This window comes from Rhinopithecus bieti, unplaced genomic scaffold (assembly GCF_001698545.2).
Source record: "Rhinopithecus bieti isolate Rb0 unplaced genomic scaffold, ASM169854v2 scaffold_21412, whole genome shotgun sequence".
In the NCBI taxonomy this organism is placed as follows: domain Eukaryota; kingdom Metazoa; phylum Chordata; class Mammalia; order Primates; family Cercopithecidae; genus Rhinopithecus; species Rhinopithecus bieti.
In genome coordinates, this window is record NW_016811643.1 from 627,208 (window position 1) to 642,493 (window position 15,286).

Below are 15,286 nucleotides of genomic sequence, written 5' to 3' on the forward strand. Positions count from 1 at the left end.
ACTTTGGTGGCTTGACCTGGAGCAACCATGTGTGGATAACATGCTGTTTAGGGCCTCTTCTAACCTCAGGGGGTGAAAGTGGGATATCACCTGGGGTTCTCCCATCCCTCCTGGGCCCTGGAACACCTGTCACCCAGGGCAGAGACCACTGTGTGCCAGGGACCCTGCCCTGATGTCATGCAGTTCATTGAGAACAGCTGCTGCAGGCACATCAGCAGATGTTTATTCCCTGACACTCAACTCTCTACCCTCCCCTTCCTCCCATCCCTGCCCTGTCCCTGGCCTCAGCTCTATGGCTCCATCCCAGTCACCCTGGGCAGGAAGAGCTGGGCACGTGCCCTTTCACAGTGGCCTTCATGAGTCAACAGCCCAGGAAGTGATGTCAGGTTAGGGAGCTGTGAAGGGGGCAGGGAGTACTGGAGGGTAATAGGAGATATTTTGAGGGCAGGCAGGTCCCCCCACGTCACTGCTGGACAATGGTCTGGGGCCAGGAGTGGAAAATTATGGTCTTACTTGGGCTGAAAATAGCATGAGGCATCAGGGCAGGAACCTCACCCACAAGGCGAGTGGCCTGGGCACTGAGCAACAAGGTAGGACGTGCATACCAAGGGGCCATGCAGTTCAACTGGGTTCCAGAGGTGGGGCTCTGGGCCTGTCCCTGGTTCGCCCGGGGTCTCCAGTATCCACCCCGACCTGTGCCTGCCACAGGATTAGATGGTGAATAAGCCCCTCCTGTGTCCTTATGGAGTGGCTCAGGCCTGCAGGAAAGACTGAAGGGTGGTTTGTAATAGGCAATCATTAAGAAAGCTCAAGAGGGGCCGGGTGCGGTGGTTCATACCTGTAATCCCAGCACTTTGGGAGGCTGAGGCAGGTGGATCACTTGAAGACAGGAGTTTGAGGCCAGCCTGGCCAACGCGAAACCCTGCCTCTATTAAAAATACAAAAATTAGCCGGGTGTGGTGGTGCATACCTGTAATCCCAACTACTTGGGAAGCTGAGGCAGGAGAATTCCTTGAACCCGGGAGGCAGAGAGTTGCAGTGAGCCAAGACTGCGCCACTGCACTCCCAGCCTGGGTGACAGAAAAAGACTTCGTCTCAAAAAGAAAAAAAAGAAAAGCTCAGAAGGACATCGGCTACATTAACAAAAGTATAGAACCTAGAATGTGAGAGGTGAATAGCTCGCACTATTCTGAGCAGGTCACCCACGTGGCACAGTGCAATCATTTGGGTCATAGTCTGTGGCAGAGTGGGAAGGGTGGAGAGGTCAGAGGAGGCAGGCAGAGTGGGCCCACAGAGCGAGGGTTCTCCCAGAGGGAGAGGAGTGAGTCCCTGTCCTTGAGATCAAGAATGAGGCCTGTCAGCTTTGCCGTGTCCCTCTCCAAAGGCTAGGGCAGGGCTCTGTCCAGCTGAGCTCCACACATCAGCCCTGAGTGGTCCTGGCTAGACCCAGAACCTATCATAGGTGAAACCCATCTCCCCCATGCTAAGTCCTGACCCAGCCTGAGCAACACCCTGCCATTCTGGGATTTTCCCAGAAGGCAGAGGATGGACAGGAGGAGTGAGTCTCTTTCATATTTACCCACAATGCAAAAGAAGCCTTAGGGTCAGGGCAAGGAGGGAGCCCTAACTTGGCCTCCTTGTGACCCAGCCCAACCCTGCCTTGAGCCTGGAGCCAGCTGTCCAGCCTACTTATGGCTCCTGCCCACCCTGCCCTCTTGCCCCATGTCTTTGCCTGGGATGCATCCGGCATGTGGATTTTCTTCTGGTGAGCTGCTTTTCTCAGAAGCTACAGCTCAGGAGTCTCCCACTCCAGGAACCCTTCCCTGACCCCCTGGCTCACAGCCCCATCCACTTGGCATTATCCAGTGGTGTGCTAGAGTGACTTGTACCTGCTTCCAAGAACCAATTGTTAAATTTTCAGGAATTTTACAAGGAAGCTGACATCATGTTTATAGTTTGAATTCGGCCATAAGAGTTTTTGCATCATGAAACTGGGCAGTTCTACAAAGAAGGGGTTCCCAGTTAAATCAGAGCTCCAGTTAAATGGTTTAACATTTACCAGCACATGACTGGCCATCACCTAAACTGGGAAATCTCAAGGACTGGGACTGCACCTGACTTCTCTCTGTGCTCAGCACAGTCAGGCACAGAAGCCAACTGGCTTTAAAGTGGGGAATGACCTGGGGTCTAGAGAGAGGATCCCTGAAAGGAGACTACTCCTGAGACAGCTAGTGAGAAGGCAGGTGGCAGAAGGGAATGGGTTGGAGAAAGGACCCTTGTGTGGCTGGTGAAAGCTTCCCCACCATATCCTCATCCCCCAAGCACACAATAAGGCACAGCTCAGCAGGCAACACAACCTTTAGTATAAGTTACAGCCTCACATTGGCTCCTAGCCCATGGGAGCCTCCAGATGGGTCTATGACATTAGTCCCCAGATGTTCATCTCTTGGGCTGGGGGTACTCCTCAGAGCTGAGTCCACCGTGGCACCCAGTCCATTCCAGACCACTGTGCAAACTCAGCCCTCGTTACTTACCAGGGTTTTCCGGCCAATCTGTGACTTGGCTGCCACCCCAGGTAGCTCAGCTACAGACTCTGGTATGTGACCTTGGTAAGCCACCTTCCTCTCTGGGCCTGTTTCTCCATTTGACTTGATTAGGTTGGACTCCAACCTAGGTACCTTGGCAGTACAGCCAGCTACTTGCATGAGAGTCAGGCCAGGGGTGTCACTGACCTTAACTCTCGCCTTTCTTGAAACTTAATTCCCCCAGTTCATACACACAAACGGTGACTAGGGGTTATGGGAACAGTTGACTCTGGACCACAGAGCGAATATCCTGAGCCCCTGTCAAATGATGGAGCATGGGGTCATGGCTTCCTTGGTCATCCAGCATGAGTCACTGATGGTCCATATCTGGGGAGACCGTACAATCTGCACAAGTCCTGGTCCCCTGCAGCTTCCCAATATAAACCTGCCCAAGCCGAAGTGTTCTGCTCCTACAGCCTAATGTCTTTAGTGTTCTCGCTACCAGCCGGCGTGGACTCTGTCCGCCTAGAGTCCTCACTGCTGCCCAACACATCTTCTATCCTCTGCATGTCAGTTCTGTCGGATCTGCGCAGGCCCAGCCTGCGGCGAGCCGGGGTGGCAGGGCTGGGGTCAGTGGGTGGCTTGGCATCTCGGGCAAAACGTACGAGCCTCTGCCCAGCGAGGAAGTAGAGCACGGGGTCAAGGCAACTGTTAGCACTGGCCAGCGGCCGGGTGACCTTGTAGGCCATGTTGATGGCGTTGAGGGTGTGGCAGCTGAGGTCCAGCGAGCGGAAGGAGTAGTAGAGGGTGCGGGTGACATGGAAGGGCAGGAAGCAGAGGGCGAAGACAGCAAGCACTAAGGCGATGGTGCGCACGGACTTGCGCTTGGCCCTAGGCAGGCCGCCCGAGGTCCCGTAGGCTGGCTTTAGCAACCGCCGAGCCATGAGCATGTAACAGACAAGGATGATGGCAAAGGGCACCGCGAAGAGCAGGCCCAGCATGACTGAACTGTAGGCCACAAAGCGGCTGAAGAGATCGGGCGCCGATGTGTCGTGGCAGGTGATGCGGCCCCCACGTGCGCTGGTGGTGACAAAGTAGAGCACAGGGGCCTGGCAGGCCAGCACCAACACCCACACGGCCCCGGCCACCCGGCGAGCGTAGCGGGCCCGGCCCCAGCGCAGGGAGCGCAGAGGGCGTAAGACGCCCAGACACCGGTGCACCGCTGATGCAGGTGAGGAAGAGGATCGCTGCAGTAAAGATTGGTGTAGAGAGGAATGCGCACCAGCTGCAGAGCACGGTGCTGAAGGGCCAGTGGTCGCCGCGGGCCGTAGTAATAGACCAGCAGCGGCAGGAGCTGCATACAGTGCATCAGACACAGCCAGGTGGAACATGTATGTGGTGGACGCATTCCAGGTCTTGAGGCGGCACAAGAAGATGTAGAGCGCCACGGCGTTCAGACACAGCCCAAGCACGCACACCACGCTGTAGGACACAGGCAGCAGCACGTACTTGAAGTCCTCGTTGAAGCGGCACCTGTAGCCCAGCTCATCCCCATCCCAGGTGCCATTGATGGTGCCATTCCAGGGGACCAGGTCTGCCGCCATCGCCCTGCAGGGAAGGGAGGGGTGATGCCATCAGAGTTGTGGCTGGAGCGCCCCTAGGGGACCTGACACAGCCACCTGACCAGGGCTTTCGTTGCCATCTGACTTGGATCTGGACCTGGAACCTCCAAGCTTTGGAACCTTGAGAATGCATGAGATCCATGAATATCAGGATCACACAATTGTCAAACTTGAGAACAGGGGTAGACAAACTATAGTACAAAAGCCAGATCCGGTCTGCTTTTGTAAATTCAGCTTTATTGGAACACAACCGTACCCATCTGTTTACAAAGAGTTGAGTAGCTGTGACAAAGACTATATGGCCTGTGAAGTCTAAAATATTCACTATCTGACCTTTAAAAAAAGTTAGCTCAAGCTGGGTGCAGTGGCTCATGCCTATAATCGTAGCTACTCGGGAGGCCAAGGCAGAAACCAGGTGCTTAAGCCCAGCCTAGGCAACAAAGTGAGACCCCATCTCTACAAAATTTGTTTTAAAAATTAGCCAGGGATGCTGGCACGCACCTGTAGTCCCAGCTACTTGGCAGGCTGAGGTGGGAGGATCACTGGAGCCCAGGAGGTTGAGGCTGCAGTGAGATGTGACCATACCACTGCACTCCAGCCTGGGTGATATAGCAAGATCCCATCTCTGGGAGAGGGGACGGTGGTGGGGGGGATAGTTTTCTTACTCCTCTCTAGAACCTCAGGATCAGAGTTTTAGATCTAGGATTCTGAGCCCTAGAATCTGAGGATCTGGGGGTGCCAGAGCAGGTAATTTTGAGTTCATGGGAAGGGGCCTTTGAGGCTGGCTGACCCTGCTTCACACCCAATGCCTACTGCCTGCAGAGGCGTTTCTGGCCAGTGGGCATCCAACAGCCCCCTGCAGGCACTACAGAGTTCTCTCCAGCTCGTTTTCCCACTCTCTGGGAGGCTCTGGGTGCATGCCTAGTGTTCTGGTATTTGAGGAAGTATTTCCAAGGATCTCCCTCTTCAGTTATTCCTTCACTTTTTCATCTTCCTCTATTCTGGCAATTTCTGTATCTATCAACAGCCCCTGAGCCTGTGAGGCTACCAGGGAATCCCCCTGAAGTAACCCCCCCCGGAAGAGTCTAGGGAAATCTGGGGTGGAGATGGGGATAGGGGGTCAAAGGGTCTTCTTCTGTGTGGTAAATGCGGCTTCTTCTATGCCATCCAGTTTCTCTTTGCATACCATCAATATCCCCCCCAACCTTGTCCCCACTGAGCATATAACACACCCATGGGGACTGACCATCCAACAGACAGTGAGTGCCTAGGGAGCAGCTTGTCCCCTCCCTCTCCTCCTCACCCCTACCCAAGTGACCAGTTAAGAGCTCTCTCGCAGCTGGGAGGTAGGGGACAGACATCCCGGCCTGGAAGACAAAGACATGCCTAACATCCCAGGAGGCAGGTTGGAAATCATAGCAGGAGTCCTGGGTGGGCAAGTTTGAGAAAAACACAAAGAAACACTTTCTAGCAGTGTGAAGGGGAAGGAAAAGCTAACATTTTTCAAACCCTACTACTAAGCCTGCTTTATAAAAGTTATTCACTTAGGCCAGGCGTGGTGGCTTACACCTGTAATCCCAGCACTTTGGGAGGCTGAGGCGGGCGGATCACTTGAAGCCAGGAGTTCAAGACCAGCCTGGCCACCATGGAGAAACCCTGTCTCTACTAAAAATATACACACACAAAATTAGCCAGGTGTGGTGGCAGGCGCCTGTAGTCCCAGCTACTTGGGAGGCTGAGGTGGGTGGATCACCTGGGTCCAGGAGGCGGAGGTTGCAGTGAGCCAGAATCACTCCACTGTACTCCAGCCTGGGCGACACAGCAAGACTCTGTCTCAGAAAAAAAAAAAAAAAAAGTTACTTCACTTTATCCTTACGATGTGTTCTGGGGGCCAATCACCATCCCCAGTTCTCCAATCAAGAAGCTAAGACACAGATCATGTAAGTTATTTGGTCAAGGTCTTGCCACTGGGGATGGGTTGCAATTCCTGTCCAGGTCCAGTCCCTGGAAATGGCTGTGGGACGGTGGTAGTGAACTCCCTGTTTATGGGAGTATGCAAGTGACTCTCTAGCAGAGGATGCAGAAGGGCTTGTGCCTGTGTCGGGGTATGTCTGGGAGGATGGAAAGGGCAGATGAGATGTGAGTCCTCTTCATCCTGAGAATCTGGGGCCATATAATTCCCTTCATTTTTATTTTATTTATTTATTTTAATTTTAATTTTAGATGGAGTCCCCCTTTTTTGCCAAGGCTGGAGTACAATGGCCTGATCTCGGCTCACTGCAACCTCTGCCTCCCAGGTTCAAGCGATTCTCCTGTCTCAGCCTCCCGAGTAGCTGGAGTTACAGGCACATGCTACCACGCCTGGCTAATTTTTGTATTTTTAGTAGAGATGGGGTTTTATCATGTTGGCCAGGCTACTCTCGAACTCCTGACCTCAAGTGATCTTCCCGCCTTGGTCTCTCAAAGTGCTGGGATTATAGGTGTGAGCCATTGTGCCCGGACTAATTCCCTTCATTTTAGATCCTGGAGTCCTGAGGGACTGGGGGACTCTGCAGGGCCTGCAACATCCACTTCCACAGACCCTGAGCTACTTTTCCAGCCCTGGCTTCTCAGAGGCAGTTCAAGGCCCAGGAGGTTGAGATTAGGGGTTCTGGGGGGTGTAGAGATCCTTTAATTTCCCTTCTTTTTTTCTTTCTTCTGTTTTTTTCTTTTTGAGACAGATTTTCACCCCATTGCCCAGGCTGGAATGCAGTGGCATGATCTCAGCTTCCTGCAACCTCTGTCTCCTGGGTTCAAGCAATTCTCATGCCTCAGCCTCCCAAGTAGCTGGGATTACAGGTGTGTGCCACCATGCCTAGCTAATGTTTTTGTATTTTTTAGTAGAGATGGGGTTTCACCTTGTTGCCCAGGCTGGTCTCGAACTCCTGACCTCAAGCGATCCACCTACCTCAGCCTCCCAAAGTACTGGGATTATAGGTGTGGGCAACGGCGCCCGGCCAGTTTCCCTTCTTCCACCAAGACTCCCAGATCTTCTCTGTCTCCTATTGTCAGCAAATGTGCACTCAGAAGCAAGTGGGCCTGCACCCTTGTTCCCCCTGCCATGGACATGGATGGCTCCCCAGGAGCCAGGGCAAAACCAGGGCGACGAGGCCAGGAGAAGCTTATGTGGTGCCAAGTTAAGAAGAAACAGGTAGATTTAGAGGCTGGGGCTCTGGCAGGTCAAGTGGCTGAGACCCATCTTACCCAGGGTCAGGACAGTTCCTGCTGCCAACTTAGTTCCAGGCTCTACCTCTTGTTGCTGGAACCACTGTACTGGCCTCCCTCCTCCAGGCCCAGTCCCACGCACCTACCCACCAAAATCCAGAGTGGCCTTTGTCAAATAAAGCATTCCTCTATTTGGAATCCTCCTGCCGCTCCTACCCTCTCTCAGGAGAAAGCCCAGACCTCAAGTCTGGTACCTGAGGTTTTCATAACTTGAGCTTCTGCCAACCTCACCTGCCTCAACCCCTGTGACCTGCAGTTTCCTGGATGTGCCTAACACTCTCCCCGCCCAGCCTTAGTTGCTGCTGCTCCTTCTACCTGGAATTCATTCGTGGCCCTCATCTCCACCTGTTGAACTCACGGCTCTTTATCCCTCAGTGCAGAGAACCCAGTGGTTAAGAACCTGGGCGCTGGAGCCAGACTGCTTCTGCTTCCTCAGCTGTAAAATGGGACACTTACTAGAATCTCCACCACAGGACTGCTGTGAGGGTCGAGTCATTTGTGTAAAATGTCTGGAATAGAGCCTGGCACACAATAGGCACACAGTGGTGTTATGAGTGCCAAGATTCAGCTAGTGGTGGCCTTTTCCAGAAACCTTTGGCCACAGTGGAGGTGGGACTGGAGGTCCTGACTGGAGGCTGTGGAGGTGAGTGTGGTGGGCCAGGGGAGTGACACTGAAACCCAAGAAGGGGAAGGCCTTGGGCCCTCTGAGGGGAGGGGCCCTGTGAGGGGAGAGATGTTTGGGAGGGAGGCTCTGGAGACTGTTCCCTGATGGAGGAATGGTGGGGAAGAGGAATTCAGTGTCAGCCATGGCAAGTGTGGGGATGGGCACAGCCTGGGTCCATCAGGTCTGGAGCTTTGGAAGGCAAGCTGAGAGTCACTGACTCACAGAAGCTGCAGGAGGAGCAAGGAGAGGCCCCTGTGCGAGACTGAGGAGCTATGGAGGGGCCATATTCCCTCCCAGGACAGAGCCCCACCTGGGTATCAGTAAGCCGAGGTTCGAGTCTAGCTCTGCCACAAAACATCAGGTGACATCAAGCATTTCCTTCCCTCCCAAGTATCAGACACTAGTCAAATCCCCCAGCCTTGAGAACTGCAGCCCCAAAATGTCCCCGGGAGGTCCTCTGCCCCACCTGGACAGGGAGGGGGCTTCCTCCATGATCTAGACACACACGCCCAGTCTTGCCTTCACGCCATTGCTCTGTTCCTGCCCCAGAGATGAGGCCTGACCTCCCTTCACAGTCAACATAAACATCGCATCACCCTGCATGAAGAGTTTCCTGCTAATCCGTAACGGTGGAATCTCTGACACTGAAATGAGGGGTGGAGACTTCCCTGTCTCCCTTAAACTAAGGGAGCTGACCCTTCCACCTGTTTTAAGACATCCTGGCCCCCACCCTCCCAAGCCAGCTGGGGACTCCATCACCATGGCCCTGGGCCAGACTCACCCCGCCCGCCCTCTGGTTCTGCAGGCTGGCTCACCAATCTGTGAGTACATCTTTCCTAGCCCTGCCTTAGAGGGACAGCCAACTTCCCAGCCCCCTCCCTTAAGTCTCCCTTCTGCCTCTCCTGATCCTGATGCCCCTGGGACTGATGCCCCTGGGAGCCCCAGGCTCCACCTGACTATCCAACGCTCACCAACCCTGTTGCGCCCCGGTCTGGCTGGCCCTGCCCCAAGGAACTCCCAGTCTGGAGGGGAGATGTAAGCCTTGTAAGGACCCTTCCAGGCTCCCCTGCCTGTGTTCATTCTGTTCTTTCTCACTGGAAAGCCTTCCCTGAACCCACCCACACTGCACTCCATCGTACATTCCAAAGGATCTTCTAATCTCTGAAGCTCTCCTTTCCATCACCCCTTAGGATGTTTCTCAGCCAGTTGGTAATTTGTCCTTCCATCCTGTACCCCAACACATTTCAGGTGCTCTTTGAAGGCTGGGTCCATCTGATGCTTTTCTCTGTCCCTATCATCCAGCAGGAGGCCCGACCACAGGAGGATTACAGGAACGAGAGAATGAATGAATGAATGAATGAATGAATGAATGAATGAGTGAATGAATCAAGCACAAGAGGCTATGGGGGCCCAGAGGAGGCACACACAGGCACAAGCCCTCTGCATCCTCTGCACACTCCTATAAACAGGGAGTTCACTACCTCCCTCCTGCAGCCACTTCCACTGTGGGATGTACCTGAATAGGATTTGCAGCCCATCTCCAGTGGAGTAACCTTGATCAAATTACTTACAAATTACTTGCTTCTCTGAGGGCCTCTCAAGGACAAGAATGCTTAAAGGTTTCTTAGCTGCTGACCCTCAGTAACCAGGGGACAACCCAGCCCCTCTAGGGGTCCTGGCCCACCTAGAATCTGCTTATGTCCGTAGACTGTCTCTCCTTCAACTGCCACAGGAGCCCAGGAGACTCTGCCTTTCTCTGGACAGGTCAGGGAAGTGCCAGCGGGAGGGGATTGGACATGGGCACTCTGGAGATGGGTTGGCTGTCTGAGACCTGCCACAGGTTTTTATCTGGCTCAGAACCTGGGTCAGTCTGATTAGGATTCTCCACCCACCCTGCTTTGTAGGGGCCAGACCTGGGCTGAGCAGCTTTCACACAGCATTGTCATCCCCCATCCCCACACTTTGGTAGATATTGCCATAGATGTTAAGCTATTTGTACAAGGTCACACTGCCAGGCATTGGAAAAATTAGACTTGACACCCAAAGCTATCTGACTTCAAAGCCTGAATTCATCACAGCCTGGGATGAGGGAGCAGAGCAGGGCACCTGCCTTCGGATCCCCTTGATCTAAGCCAGTTCAGGACAGACACAGGCACAACAGCACATGTACCCACCCTCACCTCCCAGCCAGCGCACCCGCCCCCAACCACACGTACCTGACCAGCCCCTGCTGTCCAGGTCAGGATGCTTAGCGCCTGCTCGGGTTCGTCACTCATGAATGCACCCGCCTGGACTGGGTTGCAGGGAACTCTGCGGGAAACCGGAAAAACAGGTCCCCAGGCCTGGGGCCACGCCTAGCCTCCAGCATTTTTCTGGGCAGGCAGTGCTGCTGCCGCAAGGGGCTCCTGCAGACAGAGGGAGGTAGAGAAAGCGTGGTCTCAGGGTCATGGAAACCCAGCCAGGCCAATCCCCCCCACGGCCACCTCCTCTGTGGTAACCTTAACCAGAAGGAGGCAGAGAGGTGGCCTGGTGTATGGCCTGGTCTGAGTGCCCTCTGTACACCCAAACCGCAGCTCATGTGTTCCAGGAATGGGTTATTCACAGCCCCTTTCCCCAGGCCGCCTTTCACAGAGTGGTGGCCCTGCCTGGAGGAAGGTCTCCCCCATGTCCTGTACAGCTGAGCCAAGCCTCCAAGCCTCCAGTGTCCCTTCCCTCAGTCCTGGTTCTGTGCTTTGGCCCCATAGCAGGAAAAGTCAATACCCTCTTTGCGCAGGGTCCATTGTATTATCCTTCTGCCAACACACTTTTGCCTAAGCTAGGTCTCTTTCTAGAGACCCCCTTTCTCCCCACTGCTACCTCTAAGCATTCCTCCATAGGTGTTATAAACACACATATGCCACACCTGAACACACACTGGCACAGACACACCAAGACACATGGATACACAAAGGCATGCAGAGTCACACTCAGGTGTACATGCAGTGGACACATACGGATGCGCACACACACACACACACAGAGTCTAGACCATTAGGGCCTAAAACTGCATTTAGAAATCTCCTGTGCCACATATGCACCATGGAATACTATGCAGCCATAAAAAAGGATGAGTTCATGTCCTTTGCAGGGACATGGATGAAGCTGGAAACCATAATTCTCAGCAAACTATCACAAGATCAGAAAACTAAACACTGCATGTTCTCACTTATAAGTGGGAGTTGAACAATGAGAACACATGGACACAGGGACGGGAACATCACACACCAGGACCTGTTGGGGTTGGAGGGCTAGGGGAGGGATAACATTAGGAGAAATACCTGATGTAGGTGACAAGTTGATGGGTACAGCAAACCACCAGGGCACGTGTATACCTATATAACAAAACTGCACATTCTGAACACGTAACCCAGAACTTAAAGTGTGTGTGTGTGTGTGTGTGTGTGTGTGTGTGTGTGTGTGTGTGTGTATGAAATCTCCTGTGCCAAACCCTGTTTCACAGAGGAGGAAACAGGCCCAAGCCTCACAGTAAGTCAGGGACAGAACCAAGACTAGAGCCCAGCCCTCCCGAATTCTGGCTGTGGTTTTTGTCTCACCTTGGAGCCCCTTGTGTACACCAAGCACAGGGTTTCAGGGAGGGGACAGTTGCCTGGTGGAGGGGACCCTCTGTGTGGGCAGGTCTCACCCTCCACCAGCACCTCAGATACCTCAAAGGAGAAATAGAACATGCAACTCCTGAGTTTTTCTTTTTCCATCTTCATTTCCCTAGGATGGAGGAGTGGGCCTGTGACAGCTAAGCCCAGGTCCCCAAGCTGGAAGTGCAGTACAAGGGTGGGAGGATGTGGGAGAGGAGATGGGGGCACTGCAAGAATAACTTGGGGATAGGGCGGGGGTGTGCATGGGAAGTGCCTCTGGGCCACTGCTTACTGAGTGCACCTTGCCCGGTGGTCTCAGACGGACAAGGCCGGTGGGCTGGTAGCTCCCCGCTAATCTACACTAGAGACTATGACAAGGTGAGGGAACGTCAACCTTTTTACCCTGCTGTACCCAGGTGCACACCCTGTCTCCTCCTCCTTAGAAAATGCCTTGACTCAACAGGCTAAAGTAGAGAATATCACTTTCTCCAAGTGGTTCTCATTTCTGAGAAGGGCCCCCACCGTCTTTCCAGGTTTCAAACCTCTGATACAGCCTGGAAAACCTCCCTCTTCTCCACCCTGCTAGAAGCCCACCACTCACCACGTCCTGTTAGTTCAACCAGTGAAATTCCTCGGACATGCACCACATGGTCCCCACACTGCAGCCTGAGGCCTGTTTTTCCGTAGTCCACAGCACCAGCCTCCTCACTGGCCTCTGTGCCTCCACCCCTGCCCTGTCTGTCCACCTTTCACACTGCGGTCATGTGGTTTCCTAAAACACAAATCCAACCACGTATTGTTGAATCATGTTCGTGGCTCCCTAGTGCCCTCAGGCGACTGTCCCAGCTCCTCAACCTACCACTCAGGGCCTAGCTGATCTGGTCCCTGCCATCGCTCCAGAAAACCCATCCTCTCTGCCCTTGCCCTCATATTCCTGTCTCAGGCACAACAAAAGCAGTCCCATGGTCATATTGTTGCTCAGAGACAGCCTCCCTTATCATCTGACACCTATATCACCCCAAGAGTTTAGTGCTGTCCCTGTGCCAAGTTCTGTGTTAGGTGACTTCATATACCTCTTCTCGTTGAATCCTGAGAGACTCAGAGAGGCTAAATAACCTCACAGCTCACAAAGCTAGCAAACGGCATAGCCATTCTGGGCTGTCTGACTTCAGAGGCTGTGCCCCTGACCACTACCTCCCACCCTGCAAGGCCCAGGCCCTCTCCCAGGAAGCTGCCTGACCATCCCTTTTTGGCCCCACAGCTCTCTGCCTGTCTGCTCAGTTCTCTGCCAGAGGAGTGGCAGGGCCCAGGATTTACTCTTTTCAGTACTTTTCAGTACTTCCTTAGTGTAAGGAGGTCATGGTGGTTATTGCATCCATCTCACAGGTAGAAAAACTAAGGCCAGACATACTGCCCAAGGTAACTTATAGATTCAATGCCATCCCCATCAAGCTACCAATGACTTTCTTCACGGAAGTGGAAAAAACTACTTTAAAGTTCATATGGAACCAAAAAAGAGCCTGCATTGCCAAGACAATCCCAAGCCAAAAGAACAAAGCTGGAGGCATCATACTACCTGACTTCAAACTATACTACAAAGCTACAGTAACCAAAACAGCATGGTACTGGTACCAAAACAGAGATATAGACCAATAGAACAGAATAGAGCCCTCAGAAATAATACCACACATCTACATCCATGTGATCCTTGACAAACCTGACAAAAACAAGAAATGTGGGAAAGGACTCCTTAATAATGGGACTGGGAAAAACTGGCTAGCCATATGTATGAAAGCTGAGAAACTGGATTCGCGCTTCCTTACACCGTATTAAATTGAAAATTAAATTAATTCAAGATGGATTAGAGACTTAAATGTCAGACCTAAACCATAAAAACCTAGAAGAGAAACCTAGGCAATACCATTCAGTGAGCATCGGCATAGACAAGGACTGCATGTCTAAAACACCAAAAAAGCACGTCAAACAGCACGCCAAAATTGGGGAAATGGGATCTAATTAACCTAAAAGAGCTTTGACAGGCAAACAGAACCTAACCATTAGAGTTGACAGCACCTACAGAGTGGGAGCACTTCTGCACTCTACCCATCTGACAAACCATGCTGACATTTTTGCAGTCTACCCATCTGACCCATATGAACATCTAGCAAAGCCTTAAAAAATTGACAAGCAAAAACCTCCAAAACAACCCTCAAACGTGGGGGCAAAGGCTTGAACACGACCTTTCTCAAACACGACTGATATTATGGGCAGCAACAGCCATATGAAAAAACATGCTCTCCTTACCCGCCCTCAGAGAAAGTGCAAATCACAACCACAATGAATACCATCTCACACCCGTTGACTGGCGATCTTAAACGAAATCAGGACAACAAACAGGTGCTGGCGAGATGTTGAGAAAAGGAACCACTTTAGCACTGTTGGTGGGACTGTAACCATTTCAAAGCCCTTGTCAAAGAGCGTGTGACGATTCCTCAAAGGGATCTAGACCTAGGGACACAATACCATTTGATCGTGACACAGTGATCCAGTCTCCCTTAACTGGGTAATATACCCAAAGAGGATTAACATCATGCTTGCTATAAAGACACATGCACACGTATGTTTAATTGTGTCACTACTTCACAATAGCCCAGCCTTGGACCCACCCAATGTCCCCCAACTGCGAGACTGATTCAGAAAAATGTGGCACAATATAACACCATGGAATATTATGCGCCATAAAAAAGATGAGTTTGTCTTTGGTAGGCGACATTGGGATAAGCTGGAAAACATCATTCTGAGCAAATTATCGCAAGGACAGAAAACCAAACACCACATTTTCTCACTCATGGGTGTGAACTGAACAATGAGAACACTTGGACAGAGGGTGGGGAACACTATACACCGGGGCCTGTCATAGGGTGGGAGGAGGGGGGAGGGATAGCATTAGGAGATATACCTAATGTAAATGATGAGTTAATGGGTGCAGCACACCAACATGGCACATGTATACATATGTAACAAACCTGCACGTTGTGCACATGTACCCTAGAACTTAAAGTATAGTTTTAAAAAAAGAAAAAAAAGAAAAACTAAGTCCAGAAAGGGGTAGCTCAAGGTCTCACCCAAGGTCACCAGTGAGCCAAGGGCAGAGCCAAGCCTAGCGTGCAGACCTCTAACCCCCTGATCTGGTCCTGCCCCTAACCCAATCTGGGTCTTTCTCTTTGTGGTTCTAGGCTAGTGAGGCCAAAGTCAGAAGGAGGAGCTGGGCAGCTCCCAGGGCACTGTGGAATTTCCAGGGTGGTTGGATGACATTCCAGCTCCTCCACTAGAGTGACTCCAGGATGTGCCTCCTTGGCTGGTGGCAGACCCTGTCTAGTCTGGTAGAGAAGAACGTCCTGTCACCTCTGTGGAGACCCCTGCTGCCTGTCTCCACCAGGGGTGGGGTGCTGTGAGGGAAAACAGAGGACCTAGTCCCAGAACCTCATTAAGGGGGCAAGAGAGGGCACTAGGCAGGTGGGAAATCCCAGTTCTGCTCTTCCCAGTGGTAAGACAAGTCTCTTAACTCCAAAACCCAGA

General features: G+C 52.4%; 1 protein-coding gene across 1 annotated transcript; it reads right to left on the minus strand.

The window, feature by feature from the left end:
* Window positions 1–2,340: 2,340 nt before the first annotated feature.
* P2RY2 (purinergic receptor P2Y2) lies at window positions 2,341–12,479 on the minus strand. The gene is given in 6 exon segments (XM_017894481.1): window positions 2,341–3,745; window positions 3,747–3,851; window positions 3,853–3,877; window positions 3,879–4,133; window positions 10,292–10,480; window positions 12,309–12,479. Coding segments are annotated over 4 exon segments (1,131 nt in total). The 5' UTR covers window positions 4,130–4,133; window positions 10,292–10,480; window positions 12,309–12,479; the 3' UTR covers window positions 2,341–2,995.
* Window positions 12,480–15,286: the final 2,807 nt, after the last annotated feature.